Source organism: Tiliqua scincoides, chromosome 1 (genome assembly GCF_035046505.1).
Source record: "Tiliqua scincoides isolate rTilSci1 chromosome 1, rTilSci1.hap2, whole genome shotgun sequence".
Lineage (NCBI taxonomy): Eukaryota > Metazoa > Chordata > Lepidosauria > Squamata > Scincidae > Tiliqua > Tiliqua scincoides.
The window spans coordinates 57,965,188-57,984,723 of NC_089821.1; the positions used below are offsets into that span (position 1 = coordinate 57,965,188).

The 19,536-nt window shown below is 42.6% G+C and overlaps 1 protein-coding gene across 4 annotated transcripts in view; it reads right to left on the minus strand.

The window, feature by feature from the left end:
• The window catches only part of AP2A2 (adaptor related protein complex 2 subunit alpha 2), a 67,360-nt gene that overhangs the window by 20,367 nt on the left and 27,457 nt on the right, over positions 1-19,536 (minus strand). For 2 of the 4 annotated variants that reach the window (XM_066610176.1, XM_066610162.1), the window contains exons 3-9: positions 15,046-15,188; positions 13,588-13,781; positions 10,910-11,039; positions 9,049-9,150; positions 5,820-5,928; positions 4,352-4,499; positions 1,290-1,458 (exon numbers count right to left, since the gene is read on the minus strand). In XM_066610176.1, coding sequence (XP_066466273.1) covers positions 1,290-1,458; positions 4,352-4,499; positions 5,820-5,928; positions 9,049-9,150; positions 10,910-11,039; positions 13,588-13,781; positions 15,046-15,188 — 995 coding nt within the window. Of the gene's footprint in view, positions 1-1,289; positions 1,459-4,351; positions 4,503-5,819; positions 5,929-9,048; positions 9,151-10,909; positions 11,040-13,587; positions 13,782-15,045; positions 15,189-19,536 lie in introns of all 4 variants that reach the window. The other 2 variants (XM_066610170.1, XM_066610153.1) reach the window with 1 other exon arrangement.

Here is a 19,536-nt window from a genome sequence, read left to right on the forward strand (position 1 = left end):
ATGAAACCTACACATTATTCAGAATCAATACTGTAAACACTGTTGACTTTCAAAGCTCATTGAGCTCAACATTGAGCTCCAGTATTACACACTAGGTCAAATGAATTAATTGTTAAGGGGAGCTGAAGTTTAGACTAATATAACATTGGTTCCATGTGGATGTTACCATGGGCATAAACAATAAAAACCAAGGCATTTTATACTGTCAAAACACCATTTTTTAGAAAACTTATACATGAACAAAGGGGTAATGGCTACCATTCCTGATCAACTTAGGGTCCTTTCACAGGCAGGCTAGAAAGCATTCAGAAGTAGAGTGGAGTGAGTTGGGTACAGCCAATAGCAACTGAACTGTGGGAAGGAAGAACAGGCCAGGCGTGGAACAAGAAACCACAGAGAAGGAACAGGCAAAGGGGGGTTCACCTACTACTCTTAGTTCCCTTCCCACTTTGATCAGCCACACCTTCCTATGACTGTCACTTGTCAGTTTCAGTGGTGAGGGACAAGGATTAAAATATGACCACCTCTCTAGTCACATGGCAATAGATACACACAGGGCCTAGGAGAGGGGGGTAAAGGGGGTAATTTGTACCCAGGCCCAGGGTCAAAAGGGGGCCCAGGAGCCAAAAGAAGGGGCCCTGAAATTTCCTGGGATCCTACATTTTCCTCCAACTTGTTGACCGTATGGGATGCTGGGGACAATACCATGACTGGGTATGCTGGAGACACTACTGATACCATATGGTAGATAGACCTGGGCTCCAAAGACTTTTCCAGTTGTCTCTAGGCTCCCCTCACCCTTCTTTGCCCTTCCCTGCCCCTATTCTGCTCACCTGTCACCACCTTCCACCACTCTTTCACCCTTCCCCCCTTTGCAAGGGGGCCCAAAAGAAACTTTGTAACCCCTGATAAAATTCATCTCAGAGGCCCTGGATACACATTTGGGCAAAGCAGAAAAAGGAAGTGAAGCATTCCAAAGAGCTGCCTTGCTCAGTCCTCTCTTAATTTTAGTGATTCTCCTATTATCTCACCTCTAGCACCCTCATATAAGTGCTACAAGTTTTTGGTAGCTGTACCAAAACTCCCTTGTTCATCTTGTTAACTTTCGGCATGCTGGAAAATACAGGCTGCACTTAGGTGGAAGAATCTGAACCTTGCCTTTTTATTTGTTTTATTCTTACTGTTTGAGGAAAACTGGAAGAACAGTTGACCACTATATCTTCCAGGGGCAGCAAATAGAGGCACGTTCAAACCCAAACTCCAGATAGTACACAGAATCAAATAATTACCTTCAGTGCATTGGTAACTGTTTCTATATGTGTTTTCACAGCTTCATGTGAAAACTCAGAGCTGGCAAGCGTGCACATGCTTTCCAGTGCTAGGTAACGAAGATTAGTTTCCCGGTGCTGCAAGAACTGGCCTAACTGATTACAGGCACGAACAAGCAGGTTTGGCTCACTAGACAGAAGAGAGAGTGTGAAAAAGGTAAAAAGACAAACCAACTTGGGGGGGGAAGGGTATCAGAGAGCATCAACAGATATGAGAATCAAGAAGTACCTTCACTACAGGTGCATTAAAATTGCAAGTGATGCCTTCAAGAGTTAGTAACTGCACAGCTACATACTGCAGAAAGTAATTAGGATTCCATTTTTTAATGGAATTAGGATTCCTTTTGTCAGTAGCTATCCAATGGAGTCTTTTCTAAGGACTGGGATTCCATATGCTCTGGTCATGCTATGGAAGCCACAAACCCAGTTCTTATATTATCAGGATGGTACAACTTCCTCTGAGCTGTAGTAATTTCTTATAGCACTCCAGCACCGCAGAATGTTGGAATAATATGGGACAGGGTGATTACTTGCTTCCCATGTTGGCATTCTCCTCACACCTGGACTTTGCAATCTTGCAACACAAGCTAATGCCAATGACGCTTCATCAACCTGTACAGGGTGGAAATGACTACAGCAACCACTGCCATGCCATGAATGTAAGACTCAGACCTGCATTATAGAAACTGCCAGTAAGGTCAGTCATACAGACAGCCATCACGGCATAGTGGCTAAAGTGTCAGGGTAAGGCAGTGGTTCCCAAACCAGAAGTCTTATCTCCCTGGAGAACCTTGGAAGTCAGCCAGAGGAGCCACAGAATCCTTAAGAAAAACTAAACTTGCTGCCCTATACAATGTACAGGGATTGTAGCGGTAATGGGGAGCTGCAGCCAATGGCCCAGTAGGTCAAAGGAACTGCCTGTCAAAAAAGTTTAGGAACCACTGGGTTAAGGAGACCTGGGTTCAAATCCCCACCAAGTCCTTAAACTCGCAGGCTGTGGGTCAGAAAGTCATTCCTAGTTAACCAATCTGTACAGATTTTTTAAAAAAGAGGAAAGAATTAGGTGTACTGCCCCAAGCTACTTAGAGGAAGGACAGGATAGAACTTTGGTAAAAAAAGTTAATATGCACTTGTAATCTCTCATAAAAGTATGTAATAATCAGTGACAGTAAGAAGTTTCCTTTTAATAGTAGAACTATTCTGGCCAAGTTCATAGATCTGTGTCTTCAACTCCTTCGAAAAACATCAGAGTTCAATACAGATTTTTTTTTCTTTCCACATAGCAGCATACAAATTGATGGTAAGGCCACACCTGGAGTATTGTGACCAGTTCTGGTCGCCACATCTCAAAAAGGACATAGTGGGAATGGAAAAGGTGCAAAAGAGAGCGACTAAGATGATTACTGGGCTGGGGCACCTTCCTTATGAGGAAAGGTTATAGTGTTTGGGCCTCTACAGCCTAGAAAAGAGAGGCCTGAGGGGAGACATGATTGAGACATACAAAATTATGCAGGGGATGGACAGAGTGGATAGGGAGATGCTCTTTACACTCTCACATAATACCAGAACCAGGGGACATCCACTAAAATTGAGTGTTGGGAAGGTTAGGACAGACAAAAGAAAATATTTCTTTACTCAGAGTGTGGTTGGTCTGTGGAACTCCTTGCCACAGGATGTGGTGACGGCATCTGGCCTGGATGCCTTTAAAAGGGGACTGGACAAGTTTCTGGAGGAAAAATCCATTATGGGTTACAAGCTATGATGTCTATGTGCAACCTCCTGATTTTAGAAATGGGCTATGTCAAAATGCCAGATGCAAGGGAGGGCACCAGGATGAGGTCTCTTGTTATCTGGTGTGCTCCCTGGGGCACTTGGTGGGGCCGCTGTGAGATACAGGAAGCTGGACTAGATGGGCCTATGGCCTGATCCAGTGGGGCTGTTCTTATGTTCTTAAGAGGCAAGATACACTCTGGTACACTGTGCATGAGAGGAAATTATATTCTGTGATCACTGAACATATCTTGGGAGGTTTGCTTATAGCCAACATTCATTTGACTGGATTTTACTGTATCCGTTTACAGTCTGGCTGAAGAAATACACCGAAAATTGCTTAGAGAAATAAAAGGTATCTAAATGTGCAATTTACAACCAAGTTGGCTTCATTTGTAATGAACTAAAGCTGCAGTTCTATACATTCTTATCTGGGACTAGGTCTCATTAAACTTAGTGGAACTTCTGAGACAACATGCATTGAATAGGGCATTAAGTACAGTTAATGAAATTCTGACATGAACAGTTCATGTTAAAGGTTAACCTGGAAGAGACTGAGGCAGACCCATGTGTAAAACCAAATCTGCCACCAAATCCCTACAAGGGAGGCTAAGAGATTTAAATTTTACCCAACTGGACAGGCTGAACCCTTGCCCTTATTGCTCTCCACCCCACTGTTTAGCTGCTTTTAAGTCACTTTTCTCCTTGAGGGACTTTGAGATGAAAAGCAAACCTCTCAGAGGAAAAGCTGCTTTAAACAAAAGCAAAACAAATTCAGGGGAGGAAGAAGGTTCCATTCCTTCATGCTTTGCTTCAGATCATCCACCCACCACATGGTTTTGTGGAATCAGCAAGAGGTGGGTGGGCCTTGCCATCAGCCTGTCTAGTGGTGCCAAGAGATTCTCTATCACGAATTTTAGTAGTCTTAAGATGAAAGTGTATAGATTTATGAGAATCAGGGTTTTACAAAGAAAGGAACTCAGCAGTACACTTAGTGAAGTGACAAGCCTAGAAGATGCTGCAATACACAATTCTAGAACAAAAGGAAATGTTTTTGATAATCACCCTTTTGTTTTTCACACGAGGGACTTCTCAAACAATGGCAGAATGAATGTTCAAAATTATATGCTATACCGTCTTTAGAGAGCAGAAGGTTTGACAGTACACATTCCAACAATATATTTTGTACAACAGAACAGATACTCAAATCCCAGACTGCTACTGCTAATATGCATTATGAATGGCAGACTTACCTATCGTGGTGGATGATTAAACTAATTGCCTCAAATAGCACTGCATTTTTTGCATTTGAATGCTGTACTTTCTTGGATTTTGGAGGTTCTTGAGCTTTGTTAAGAATAGTTTCCAGACACTCTGTGAGGCGACCTCGTGCTTGGGGGTCTTCTGGGAAAAAGAGAACAGTTAGGGAAATTCACTGGGTAATTTTGACAGCCCTAACTATCAAACTAATTCTTGCCCACTGGATGGCATTGCTTTTCCAATTAACAGCATATAGTAAAAGTATTTTGATTCTCTAAGCTTAGTCATTTTCCCCTCTCATTCACCTCAAAAGAATGGCTACGAAATCGCTGTGGTGAAAAAGACACTTTCAGGTTAATCCACTATCAAAATATGATATGATAGTTTTCAGGCAATAATTTTAGAAGTTCCAGAAAGACTCACTAGTAATTAAATTGTCACTCCAGGCTTCCTTTGGATGGTTCAGTGTTGTATTTGTAATTTGCTAATAGTTATCCATCACAGTGGAATAATACGGTCTAAATATGCTTAGCTTTAACAATTTGATAGCCTCAGATGCACCCAGATTATTCACTGGTTATCTCAGAATTTGGGAAACGTGCATTTCAAATTAACAATTTGAAGACGATATCTTTAAATGTCTCCCATTCTACAAGGTAACAGAGTCATCTCTGTGCCGATGTTAATGTAGGTGGAGACCTCAAAGTCCAGATTCATGGAAGAAAGTATTTGCTTCTACAACCTGCCCCTATGAATACACCTCAGGATGGTGTGGGCAAAACAGACCAGAGCCAAGATGGATCCTTCTAGTCTGCTCTTCAAAACCAAGCAGTGGGCAGGGTCCTGGAATGCTGGGACAGCCATTGTGTGCAACAAAATCCAGTGGCCTCAGTATGTGGATCATCTATGTTCAATTTAAGCTTTCGTCTACATTCCAGATAACAGTAGTTTTCAAAATTGCCTTGTTATTAACTTGTCAACAACAAACATACCCTGTCAACATAGAGGAACAATTCTCAAGTAATGGGTGCATTTACACTTGGACAGGATGCTAGGCATCCAAAATATTCCCATATATTGGAAGCAGTTGACTCCCTCTTGACTGTTTTATAATATTTGAATTTTACACAAATGCTCTCAACACTTGTTAGTCACAAGAAAATGTTGTACATGCATACGTCCTCCTCTGCTCACGTTATCTCTGTCCTTCCCTTGATAGCCTGACCCATAGTTCTCAACATAACAAAGTTGGAGCCATAGTTCAAGACTGGGATCATTATGCCTGTACTAGGCCTCAGGGTAAGACAGCAATAATCTGATTTTTCTGAGGAAAGAAAGTTTTGATGCAGTTATGACTATTGTGACCTTCACAACTCTGCCTTCTCTCTAAAATCAAACACAAATGTTGTTTCAGTGTAAACCAAAACAGCAAGGTGAAAACAGGATTCTTTGTTACTACACCTGGAGGTGGGTAGCACTGCAAGAGTCTCAGAAGTTTCACAGATAACCATGGAGCAGGAACAAAGTAATAAGTATAATCCTGGAGATCGGTTGATGCAGATGTCACAATCTGTAAAACGAGAGAGTTTTACTTTTCTGGAGCAATTCTATCAAGCCTAGAAAAATCACACACCTACTCCGAATCTTGAAGAGTTCTCAATCTAAGGGTGGGCTGCATAGTCAGAAGATGGAAAGCCAGTTTTATATGTACAGGCCAGTCCTCTTATCTGCGGATTTGGTATCTGTGAATTTGACTATCTGCGGGTTCTGAATCTATGGCATCTGACGGACCTGCACCCTCCAGACGCAACCAGAGGTTTCCTCTGGTTGCGCCCAGAGGGTGTTTTGAGGCCTCTGAAAAGTCTTATAATACTGCTTCTGGTTTTTACAAAAAAAAACTGTATGTGATTTTCTAAGGCCTCCCAGAATTCTTTAGGAGGCCTTCTGATGACCGCCCACCAGTCTATTTTGGAGGTCAGGCATGCCCTGACCCACAGATTTCATTATCATGGGTTTTGACATCCACAGGGGTTCCGGGAACAGAACCCCTGGGGATACCAAGGCCTGACTGTAGTTACTTAATCCATTATCCACAAGGCCTATAATCCTTAATCCATAAGGTTTATATGGAAGAGTTTCTATAGAGATTGTTTGCAGTGTATTCAGATGTAAATCACAACTAGGCAGCAAACATAATAGGAGAAAAATATGTTTAAGACATGCAAAATTATGGACCATTTCAGAGGAAAATGAAACAAGAAATCTAGTCACTAATTCACATATTAGAAGGATAATTCAAGTGTTCTCAAGCATGCAAGCACTCACACTGGACCATGCAACTTTCTCTTTCCGTAGCCAAAACTTTTGCTGCCAAGCAACTGGCAAGTTCATCTTCCATCAGAGATTGTGACTCAAAAGTATATATCACATGGCTATGGATAAACTGTCCAAAGCATGAAGTGAGAGACAGGGATTGAATTTACTGCTCTATGCAGTTACAAAGTTCCTAAAATAACTCAATACTAATGTATGAAAAAGTGGATAAGATGCAAGATAGACTGGGCCCACCCAGGAAGACTGTTCTATTGTTTTTATGAATATGAAGATGCATAGGTCACAAGAAAACAATGCAGGAAACTGGACGGAGACAAAGGCATGTGAGCAGAGTTCTAAACAGGGTGGGAAAAGTATTTATAATGATACAATTTTAGATCAGAAGCCAATGTGACAGATTTACAGACTCAGCTATAACAAACCTGTTTACAAAAGTGGAATGTGTGTTTTGTACTTTCTGCTTAGGACAGTGGTTTCTAAATCACAGCTTGTTCTTGGAAAGAGGAACAAGACTGTGCTTGAGATTTGGTACAGGAAACAAACAGTCAAAAAGATTATGGCAAAGACAACTAGACAGGAAAAAGAATTTGGGGGGGGGAGAAATGCAGTTTGAGAGAAACACTTGCTCAACTTAATGTTACAACCAGCCCTGTCACAGTTCTGTATGGAAGAGGTTATTTTGCTTGGGTAGAGCCTGCAAACAGTTTGCTAGCCACATATACGGAAAGTAGCTTTAGATCAACTGTTAATGCTAACCAAGGCAAAGCACTCCATAATAAGGGCTTAAATTAGAGCCAGGACTTGCTAGGGATGAACTCCAGAGCACGTTTTTGATGCCAGAGCTCATCCTCGGGAGCTTCTAAGGTAGCAATAAGTTTAGGATCCCTTGGTGAGCATCCACAGGGAGATTCTACACTCCTAGAATGGGAAAAAGTGACTTCTAAATCAAGACGCTGTAGCTTATAGACAGGCTTGATGTAGACCGGGGTGTCTTCTTAGCACTTATGCGCTGCCTAATGCAGAGAACTGGGCCTCCATCATCTCAGAAGTACTACAACAACTGACCAGTTGCACAACAGTAAGTGGCAATTCCCTCTGACAGTACAGCTTTGCCAGTCATACTGCTCAATCCACCCTGCCACAAGGGAAATGGCAGATATGCTGGTAAATGTTTCTGTACCCTGTTGGCATCCTTCAGTCTCAGAAGACTATGGTATCATGCTCTGAATGGTGGTTCTGGAACAGAGTGTCCTCTCCAGTGCACGAAGCCTGGGTAAAGTAGATATGGAGGGTAGACTGTTACCCATGCAGCAAATCCCCCCTCTCCACGTCGCTGAAATGGTCCAACGGAAAGGCAGAGGCCAATACAGTTGGTTCCAGCGACGTCGCAGGAGTTGCCAGAACATGACTGTGTTCAGCCATGAACTGCCTCAGGGACTCCGGCTCCGGATTTTCCTCGAGGTTGACTCCTGAAGCCTTTTCCATAACTGGATGTAGCCACAAGGTAGTGGAGGTTTGGGATCAAAGTTTTCCTTCTCTCAGATGAGCTGCCTTCCCAGGCTGACGAGTCCCATCTACCCGGTGGCTGTTTAGTCGCCTCTTACGACAAGTACAGCCAAACTGAGGGCCTATTCTTATCCCCAGCCCGCAGGGGCTCCGGGGGTTCTGTACCCTATTATGATATTATATAACTATGAGGAAAAAACTTATCAGGAGACTTCCAAAGTCAGAGAAAATACAGTTAGTGAACTGTATGTTAATGCATTGGTAGGTGCAGGTCAAAGAAAAAAAGAGATCTACCAGAAGAACTCTACATGCTCCAGGCAAAATGGAGTAAGATGTGCTACAAGATAAGCCACAGGACCATGTTAATAGATTGTTTTCTTCCCATTCTGAGAGCCACCAAAGTCTGCATTGGCCTACACAAATTCTCAAGAGGCCTGTGGCTTTGCCCAATAAGTCTCAGAGTGGTTGATAACCACAAGGGAGTGGAGAGAAAACTGAACCAACATGCATAGAGAGTGCTTAAGTTCATGTGTGTCTCTCATGCAAGCATATCTGCCCGTCATCATCCACAAAACCAAGAATGAAGAGCAATTTGCTCAGCCCAATACAGCTTACACACATTGCCTATGTAGGAAATCTTGCAACAAGCGAAGGTTGAAGCCATTAAAAAACACTGTATGCCAAACAATCAGAAAGGCCCCAGTTAAGGCTTACTTCACTTTCCCACAAGACTAAATGACACGGTCAATCACCAACACATGAATGACATGGTCAAACACCAACTGTTTTGTTTAGTCTAGTTTAGTTTAGTTTCATTTCAGCACTTGTATGTGTTCAACAAATTGCTTACCCTGCTGAGTCTAGAGACAGCCAGAGATACGGAAGTTTTAAATTCATCTGGATTCTTTTGTGCCAGGGTGGTGATCAAACTTGTAGCAGCAGTTACCACGCCCTAGAAGACAACAACAGGATTGTAATTTCTGGAAATCCATCCCAAATAGCTAAGAAAACTTGTTGTATAGAGCAGGGGTGCTCAAACTTTCAACTTTAGGGATGCTGGACCTTTAACAAGTGTATAGAAGAGAGAATTGCAGCAGGTGCAACTTGTCATCCCACAGATGACAAGCTACACCTGCTGAAATTCTCTCTTTTATACACTTGTTAAAGGTCCAGCATCCCTAAAGTTGAAAGTTTGAGCACCCCTGGTATAGAGCAACATGAAAGGTGTTGTAGTCATTACCATTTTTAAGTCACATATGTTTTCAAAATCATTGGGATGAGGTTCCTTTGCGGGTTTGTGTTCTCCATAGTTAAGAACACAATGATCTCCCATGATCTAGTTGCCTTCTCTATAAGCACCCAAATCAATCTGTTGCTTGCCAACTTGAAGCCCAGAAAACTCACAGGAGCTATGCAGGTTTGCTGCCTTTTAGTTGCAATAGCTGCTGTAAGTGTAGGTACCCTGACCACTGAGAAGCAAGCTACTCTCCCAGAGGGGCAGAAGGATGGCTATTAAGAAGGTAAGCTACAGGTAGTTAGGTCTGTATGCTTTTTCTTACATCATAAATAGCAGCACAGCATGAGTGCAATTTCAAATTTAAAAATTGTGGAGGAAATCACCCCTCATCCAGTGCCATGGTCCAATCAAATTAGATTTCCTACAAGACCTCTTTGCTTAAATAAAGCCAACCACCACTGCAGCTAATCCTGTGCACAGATCTCCCACAGTATTCTTAGGCTGGCCGTTAAACCTCTACTGGTGAGCAAATAAATCAGGCTGTTCCCTGCTGCAAAGATGCAGCACTTATCTGCCTCAAAGCAGAAAAATACTGATTATATTAATCTACTGGATTCCACTGTTCAAGATGAAAGACTGTTCTACAATGCTGTCTCTTGTTTGGTAAGAACTGATCTATTCTTTAGTCATCTACCTGCTCTTGGTCAGTTATCCTTTTTGTTTGGTTTTTGTTTTACATAGCATTGTGAGAACTGTTTCTCTCCTGGTGCTCTCTCCAGTTTGTAAACTCTGTATAGTAATTTGGCTCCAGTAATAATGGGGAGAAGAAGCAATGGGGGGGAGTTACTGTTAGTGCTCCATATAAATCTTCATATCTGTACACTACTGTTTTATTCAACAATAAGAAGCATCTATCATGACCTCAATAAAGAACTGTTTGGTCCCAGGTTAGGTAAAATATAACCTCAGAATCCTTAAGTTCCAGTGCATGATGGTTATGTACATGCATTTTTTTTGTTCTGTTTACTGGAGTGTACACGACCTTGTTCCCTACTGCGGGAGTGCAATCAAATATTAACCGAATTCACTATCCCTCAAAAATAAGCAAGAGATAGTCTTCTCAGAGCACACACAGTCTCTTATGCAAGCATACTAAGCAAACAGGAAAGACCCTTCTTTGGCATAGAGGATGACAGCCAGCCACTGGTTTGGAAGTGCTGTACTGTGATGCTGAAATCTTTGATCCACCCTAGATTTGTTGACCTTGGACAAGTCACTTCTCAGTCAGAGTTCCTTATCAGTACAACTGTGGTAGGTTGTCTATCTTATCACATTTGACAAACATGCTAGTTATTGCAATAATTTAAAGACCAGTTCAAACTCCTATACTGTACAAGTAAATCCTGAATTTACATGATCAGCGAGTTTTCTAGGAGAAAACGTCCAGACACAAGTTAGGTTCAAATGAGCTTACCAGATGCTGGTCATTGAGAAGGTGCACAACTCTCGATGTCCAGTCTCCCATCGGAACCAGATCAGGGGAAGTTCTGTATAATCGTAGTAAGCACAGGGCTGCACTCTGCTTCACACTATCCATAGTATCTCTGCAAGAGAAATGAAAGTCTCACAGTGGAACTCAAACCCTAGTCAGCCAGTAATTCAAGGTGCTTGAATTTGAACTGGTCATTGAGCAATCCTTATTTAAAAAGGTAACAGAAAGAAACAGTATTGAAGCTCGGCTTCACCAATAAAAGCCCTGACATTCTCTATTTGCTTTAAAAAAAAAAATAACTTAATAGGCTAGAAGTCAGAGGAAGTGAAATTGCAAAAGGCTACGTTCTAGTTTAAAACATTCCAATCTAGATGGTGTTTAGATGACAAAACCCAACAGGAAATAAGTTTGCTTTTCACTGAAGTACAATGAATGTTACAGGAGTTAGTGGCATGGCCTGAATGCCAATGAGCTTAAGCCTTAGATATGAAGTTGCTATAGAGGTAATCATGGGTCCATCTAGCCCACTACTGTGTAACTGAAGCCTTGTTTCCCAAGGCTCTTGGCAGCAATGTTCCCTCTAATTTTCCCCTGGAGGGTGCAAAGCCCTAATAGTGACAGTGCGGGGGATAGTGACTGTGGAGCACTTGGCCATGACGTCATTGCAATATTCCAGAGTGCTGAGAGAGAACGTGTGTGGGGCTTCAATTAGAACTGTGTGGCAGCGCAGCTTATAGGGAAGGCTGCTTGGCAAACATTTCCAGCAAAATGACCCCAACATCCTTAATAAAACTGGAGATAAATGTTTACCTCTGGAGTTTTGTTAAAGAACAATTCAATTTAACTATGTTACAAAAATAGTAACATTAAAATTGACTTAAAGTAGAACAGTCGTGCATCGCTTAACAGGGATGCAGGCGGAAACCCTGTCGCCTAGCAAGGCTTGACGCTACACAAAGCCTCCAAAAGGCGAGGATAGCTATGTTCCCCTAGTCCCTGGAGGCTTTTTGGAGCCTTGGATGGGTGCAAGTATTTCTGTGACTTATTGCTCAATAATGTAGCTAGCTTTTCCCGTACAGGTGAGCACTGCTTAGCGATGCTCTTGCCAGTGACGGCCCACATATGCAATGGCCGCCGCTGGTCCCTTGTTCACCCCCTCAGCCTCTGAAACTGAGGGGAGTGACACTCCTCTCACCTCCAGAAGCTTTTCTGAGCTTTGGAAAGGCAGCGTGCATTTGTGTGTTGCCTCTCGGAGGCTCAGAATGCCCGTTTCGGGTGAAATCATGTTTTTGGCCTAAAGAGCCTCAAAGAGACAGCGTGCAAATGCACGCTGTGCTTCCAAGGCTCAGAAAAGCCTCCGGAGGCAAGGGGAGTGCAGCTCTCCACGGCTTCAGAGGCTGAGGGGGGTGAACAAGGGACCAACAGCAGCCATCGCATATGTGGGCCATCGCTGGCCAGAGCATCACTAAGCAATGCTCACCCATACAGGCAAAACTAGTTATATTACTGAGCAATAAGTTACAGAAATACCTGGACCCATTTTGTCTCTATGAGGGTAAAGCAGCAGCTCCAGGATTCAGAATAATCTGTTAATAAATTATTATGAAACATTCTTAATTGCAAGAAATTATGTTGTGGCAGAATCTATGAGAAAATGATCTGGTTCACAAGCACAGACACACACAGTGCTGTTGTCATTTTCTGACATGCAAAACAACCACATTCATATGTAGTGAGTACACAAAGTAAAGGTGAACATACAACTCTTAACCAGATCTTAAACAGTCATGATTATAGCAATACATAAAATGTCTAACTCACATGCTATTCCTTTCAGATGAATGGAGGCAAACACCATTCTAATGATATTCACGCATAGGAAATTGGTAATACCACTGCACATGGAAATCTTCTCTATATCCTGCACTTTTAATTTAAAATATTTCTACCCTGCCTTTTGCCCTGTAAGCAGGACACCCAAGGCAGCGCAGAACAAATGCACTTTAAAAAAGAGAGCAAACACTACAATCACAACAATAAAAGCAATAAAAACAGTGAAGATAGCAGCACACAAGATAAGCAAACTCAACCGGAGTCAGTAAGAGAAAACCGCATCCACCAGGACGGAGGTCTAGATAATCCACTTCATCCAGTATATATCCTTACATTTCACCTTGAGTGCCCGTTGGGAAGAAAGACGGAGTAAATAAATAAATAAAATCAAAGAAATAAATGCCAAGGTTAGACCACTAATAATAGACAGCCCATCTCCTATCATCTGTTCCAGAAATGCAACAACCATCTAAAGTTTCTGCTCAAGTGATCCTTTGTACTTTTCTGTACAGCAATGATCTGCCAAAATGCATACATGTTCACGGTAATAAGCAAAAATGCATTGTGAGGTTTATTTTGCCCCTAATTACATCAATCAGTTCTATCAAAAATCTAACAAAGATATATAGGAGTCAAGAATACAACCCATTATAATCACACTGATAAAGCTTCTAGGGACAAACATAGGCTTTGCCCTGTCAAAATTCCAACAGTGAAGCGTGAGTGAGAAAAATTGGATTGCTTGATCTTGGATGCATTATATGTCTCTCTCTAACTGAAAAATCAACATAATTCTCTTACATCTGAAATCCCCAAACATTACTTACCCAGCTACAAGTATTTTTGGAATTTCTCCAGCAAATGCTTCTGCCATTTCTCTGCTACCCACATTGGCAATGCAGTGCAAAGCCAGCCCCATGAAAGTGGGGTTGCGGCTGGCCAGGTCATTCTTGATTGCATTGTTTATCAGGCGTATCAGCTCACTGTTTGAATTCACAAGTACAGAGATAAACAGGTAGCCCTGGAAGTAAGAAAAATAGTAGTAGAGATGGAAAGATGTTTCATATGCAGTATCTGTGATGAGGACATTCAACCACCTAAGAATCATGGTTAATTCCTGACCTAAAGCAAGAAATGTAATAAATGCCAATTTTCACCTTACCTACAAATAAAGGCAATTTAATATAGCCATAAATCGATATGCTAGTATCTGAATACTGATGCAGCCAAATCAACAAGAAGTCATATTGGCCTGGATCTACGAAAACCTGGCACTAAAAGAAAGCATGTCTGCAGGCAAGGAGTTTGTAACCCTGACCTGTGTGTGCGCCAGGGGAGGATTGGGCAATCTCTAATTACAGTAGCACTTAAATCTAACAAGTGACAATAACCACCCACTTACTAGAGCCATGTTCTAGAAGAGAATTTAACAGAAATCTACTCTTTCATTTAACCATTCAGGGTTACTACTACTATACCCCAAAACTGGTTCTTCCCTGGGCCTCAGATGGCCTTATAAGGGCCTAAAACATCACTTCTGGTCGTCGTCATCCCCAAACAAAGTGGCCTTCTAAGACAGTAATTTTCAATCTTTTTCATCTCATGGCACACTGACAAGGCACTAAAATTGTCAAGACACACAATCAGGTTTTTGACAATTGACAAGGCACATCAAGCTGCCAGTGGGGGGGGCTCACATCCCCATTGGCCCTACTAATAAATGATCTTCCCCCAAATTCCTGTGGCACACTTGTGGACCACTCACGGCACATTGGTGTGCCACGGCACAGTGGTTGAAAATGGCTGTTCTAAGATCTCCCAAAGGCCTTAGAAGGCATTCCGAGGGCTGGGGAGGCCACATGAGAACTCCCCAGCCCTCAGAATATCCTCCGGAGGTGCAGATCCAATTGCGTCCAGAGGATTAGGGGGCACCAAGACCTGCATATTTAAACTGTGAGTTTCGTAATCCAGAGTTCTAGAACAAAACTCCTGTGGATAATGCAGGATGCCCCAAATTGTCTTTATCCAAATCCGCCCCCCCCCCACTTTCCTCCATGACCTTGCTAGTTTTGAGCAATGTTCTTTAAGAGAGGAGGTCATCATTAGTGGAAGATCAGTGCTGTACAGGGAAAAAAAATCACTGCATTTCTCAGTTATGTACAAATGCAAAACAAAAACAAAAAAGGGGGAAGCATAAATACTTGATTCACCTCTTATTGTTCACCAATGGGTTAGATGTGAATTGCTACTTTATCATCGTGGCGGAAGGATGAGACATTACTTACAATTTGTTTCTCTGTGTATTTGTTTGAACTTAGTAGATTCACAGCTTCCATGTGACCAAAATCAATGTCATGTCCCAGGAGAAAAATGAACAACAGCTTGCAGACATACTTTTTCTTACTGTAGCCATCAAGGGCTTTATCACCTATCAATCAATGAGAGGTAAAATAATATACTTAATCCACATCACAAATATTATATGCCTATTGCATTATTTAAATAGTCCTTTGAGACAGTCAGGGCTCACTTCCTAAACTTCCACCTGAAATGGCTTGCGGGCATGATTTGAAAACATGTCATAAAGCCACCTTGCTGATACTAAGTATGTCTAGGCCTGATCAATGTATGGACTGGAGACACCCTTCCCCCCCCCCTCCGAATCCCACTTGTGTGTGTCCAATTTCCATAGGAGAAAAAGGAGGCTATACATCAGGGCCAGAGTCAGGATGTGGGCAGTCCTGCACTAGATCCTCCCCCCACCATGCCATGTTCAGTCTCCATGGCACACAGTTTCTAGCATGTGTGCATAGCAACTCCCTGCTCCCCAAGCAGTAAAATAAAGAAGGCTGCAGTATGGATGGATGTTTTCTTTCATTAAGGTAAGTAATTCTCTCAGCATCTCTACCTCCTAACCTCTGCAAATGGGCTTTCTAGAGGACACTGCAAACTCACAGGGGCCTCCAAAGAAACTCATCTACAGATAGAGAGGACAGGAGAGGGCAGCAACTTGCTCAGCTGAACGTTTCAACCAATGCCCAACCTGGCCAATGTCCAAAGCTATAAATAAAACAGACTCAAAGAATTACCTGCAGCCAACTAAATTAGGGAGGCAGAGCTGCTGCTAAGCTAATCAACGGTTCTATGCAAGGCCAACTAGACACATCTTTTTACAACTCTGCGACCTATTCCTAAGGCAGTTACAAGACAGTGTAGAGGTTAAAAGGCAGAGCTGCAAATCTGAACTTCTCTGGTTCTGATCTAACCTCTGCCATGAACTTAGAGAGGCACAAGCCAAGCCACTCTCAACTTCAGCAACTCAGCCACAGAACTGGGATAACACCCTTCCTTTGCAGAGTTGTTGTGAGGTCTATATCAAGATAATATGCGTGAAGCACTTTCCACACTCAGAAAGGTCCATACAAATGCTAATATTACAGCACTGTGGAAATTAAGGGCATCATCAGATAAGTTTAGCAAAGGACTGTCCTCTCAGTACATATTTCAAACAGTTATGTAAGATCAGTGTTAGTAATTCAACTGTAGAGAAATGAGAACATGTTTGCCTTTCGGCACTTTCCTTCCTACTGAAGACAATATGGGGAAGTTGACTGTAGTTGGCTATGTGCACAGAATAGCCTTCTGGTTATACAGCAGACACAACTGGTGAAGTAGTAAGGACATGGCAGGGGATGCCTTATGATCAGAATATCTTTGCTCAGTCTAAAAATATTATTTCCCCTACAGCAAGTGCAACTGTGCCAATCTTTAGATTACAGCATAGTGACTATTTTCAAGTCAAGGAATTGAATATGAAAAAAGTAGACCATGAGCCTCACATTTTGGCTCTCAGTAGTACTCAGGGTGATGGCGCATCTCAGTATGATTTTTGGCCAACTCTAGGTCCCTCAAGGTGGAAAACAAGGAACAAGCCTGGGAAAGCCAAGAGACAAGGATGCCATCGTCACATTTTCAACCAAAGCACTCAGTTTGCCAATAAATTCTACAATTGCGCCTAGAAGAGGACTCAGAAGAATCTCCTATGAAAACCTTCAGTAGTTAAACCAGGGCATTCAAATTCAGAGCTAAGATAGGCACTGGCTCCAGAAAGAAACAGCACTGAGGGCCCAGTCCTATCCAACTTTCCAGCACCGAAGCAGCCACAATACAGTCCCATGGTAAGGGAACACACACTCCCTGACCTTGAAGAGGCCACTGTGACTGCCCCCACCATCACAGAATGCAATGCATGCCTTATTGGCGCAGCTGCACCAGCACTAGAAAATTGGATAGGATTAGGCCCTAAGCCGTCTTCCCTGGTGTGTCATGTTGGTAGTCTTCACTTCATCTCAACACTTCATCTCAACACACATTTTGAAGCACTCATTGAAATATTAGTTGCTAGTTGCCTTTTAACATCACACTTACGCAGGGGGAAAGTTCATCAGTATTTTTGGCATGATCTGGGTCCCTAGAGATGGAAAAATAAGTGATAGCCTTGCATGATCTCCTGACATTCTCAAAACTATCGCTATATTTTCAACATACTATGCATTTTGTAAGAGCAAGAGTTATACAAATTATGGTGGTTGTGGGGGGGGGGGCACTGCTATATTAATCTCCACAAAAATTATTCTTAATCTTCTGCCTTAATATTCATGGCCAGAAAATCTGTACACATTTTTGTTCTTGAGAAAAATCATTTCCCAAACTAACACATATGGACACTATGCAGCTCGTAGGAAAATTCCAGACTTGTACATCCAACAATGTGTGAGCTGCTAGCTGGGCTGCTAACAGCACTTCTCCTGCCTCTCTTTTTTTTTGGGGGGGGGGGGGGATCATCGTGAATGCACATTCAAAATGCCTATACCAAATGGCCCGAGGCTTTTTGCATGAAATCAACTGCCTCTTCCCAGACAATTGCAATTCTTCAGAGCTTGTTTGCAAGGATAAGTCAGCCAGAGCAACTCATCAGTAACAACGGCCCCCCAGTATATCTCCGAATAGGACTTCATGCACTACCACAGCATTCAGCACATCATGCCTGCACAATACTACGCATCCATTAACGGCTTGGTAGAAATACCTATGCCAGGTTTAAAACAGTGATGTGCAGTGACCCTCCAGGTCAGGAGAAGCACTCACTCTCCCCCTGAAACACACTCTCCACCCCCACCCCCAGAAATAAATTCAGGCCACTCCCTGAAGTGTGTTCTTTCTCTCTCTCTCTCTCTCTCTCTGGTGCTTTGGAAAACCAGCCGACTGAGCAATCTTCCTGCTTTTTTATTGGGTATTTTGTTTTTTTAAAAAACAGAAGAGAAGCAACTCTTCCAGCTCTCTCCCCAGAGCCTGCTGATGCAGGGATCCTGCCATTTTTTGATGGGTTAACCAGCAGTCCTGTGTTTTGTTTTGTTTTTAAATTGGAAGATACCCATGATTCCAGTTTAATCTGTTGGAGGCAAGTCTTTCTGCTGCTGCCCCAGAGACCAATAACACAAGTACAGTCTTTTTTCTTACTGGGCAAACAAAGATAGCTCTCCCTGGTTGCAAAGGCATCCCTGCCTATTTTGTCCCTTGCAAGCCACCATAGCAGTTGAGCCAATTAGCAGCTCTCCTTGTTCCCTCCATGTCTGTGTGTGTTGCTTTAAACGGGCTGTGAGCTGCAGCACAGAACTACTTGGGAAAGGCAAAAGGTACTTTTTTTTTTACTCGTTGGGTCAGGTGAGGCTCTGCCTACCCTGACTGCACATCAATGGCTTAAAGCAAGCCCTGAAGTCAATGTCAAGTGAAAACAGGACACTACAACAAGAACAGGCATGCTTCTTGTTGGCATATTGTATTGCTACACATGCAGCACATCATAGACCTGATTTGCACATGCATGTTAGCAAAACAATTTAACCAAGCATCTACAAAATGGGACAATGTGCCTAGGCATGTACAAGTGGGCTCGACTGTGTTGACCATTGCGTACAGAGGACTAACAAATGGTGTCCTGCCATCATCCATAACCAGACAGGTCTCCCATCTTATAGTGGCCAAGTATCACCCATGCAATTTGGTGCCATCTCCAGTGACACAGATGGACACTGAATCTAGTAGATGTCTGCTTGAAGTTGTCTCATTGTACAACCAGCTTAACTCAAGGTGTCTCAAACTGACGGTTCCCAGATTCTCATCTTCCACAGAGAAGTATCCAGGAGAGGAGCCAACACTATCCAAGAGGGAATTTCAAGCCAACTCAGAGACTTGATCAGCAACATGTACCATCTGCGAATCTTTGAAAAACTGTTTTTGGGGCCTACCTCTGTTGTTGGTGTCTTATCTGCAGTGAGGAAGATACTAGGTATATTGAAAGTGCCTACATGAATCCTCAGTTAGGTTTCACTTGGTAGCTGGTTATGTTGAATCTGCTGTAATAGTGTATCTATTAGATTTATGTACTGTGTTTGTTACGCAGTAGATCTCTGTGCTATGAACCCAGTCATATATGCATGTCTGTTGCTTGTAAGATTTCAAGCAAATATCTTAAAGTTTTCTCAACATGAACAGTACTTGCACATATTTTAGCGCAGCAATTCTACAAGAATGGCATCCTGACCCATGGAATGTCAAGCACAGGGGTGCTCAATAGGTGAATCGCGATCTACCGGTAGATCGTGAGGCAAAATGAGTAGATCGCGGAGTGCCGACCCCCCCTTCAGGTGCCTCTGGGAGGAAACTCCAGGAGTAAGGCCCATTGTACTCAATGGGGCTTACTCCCAGGTAAGTGT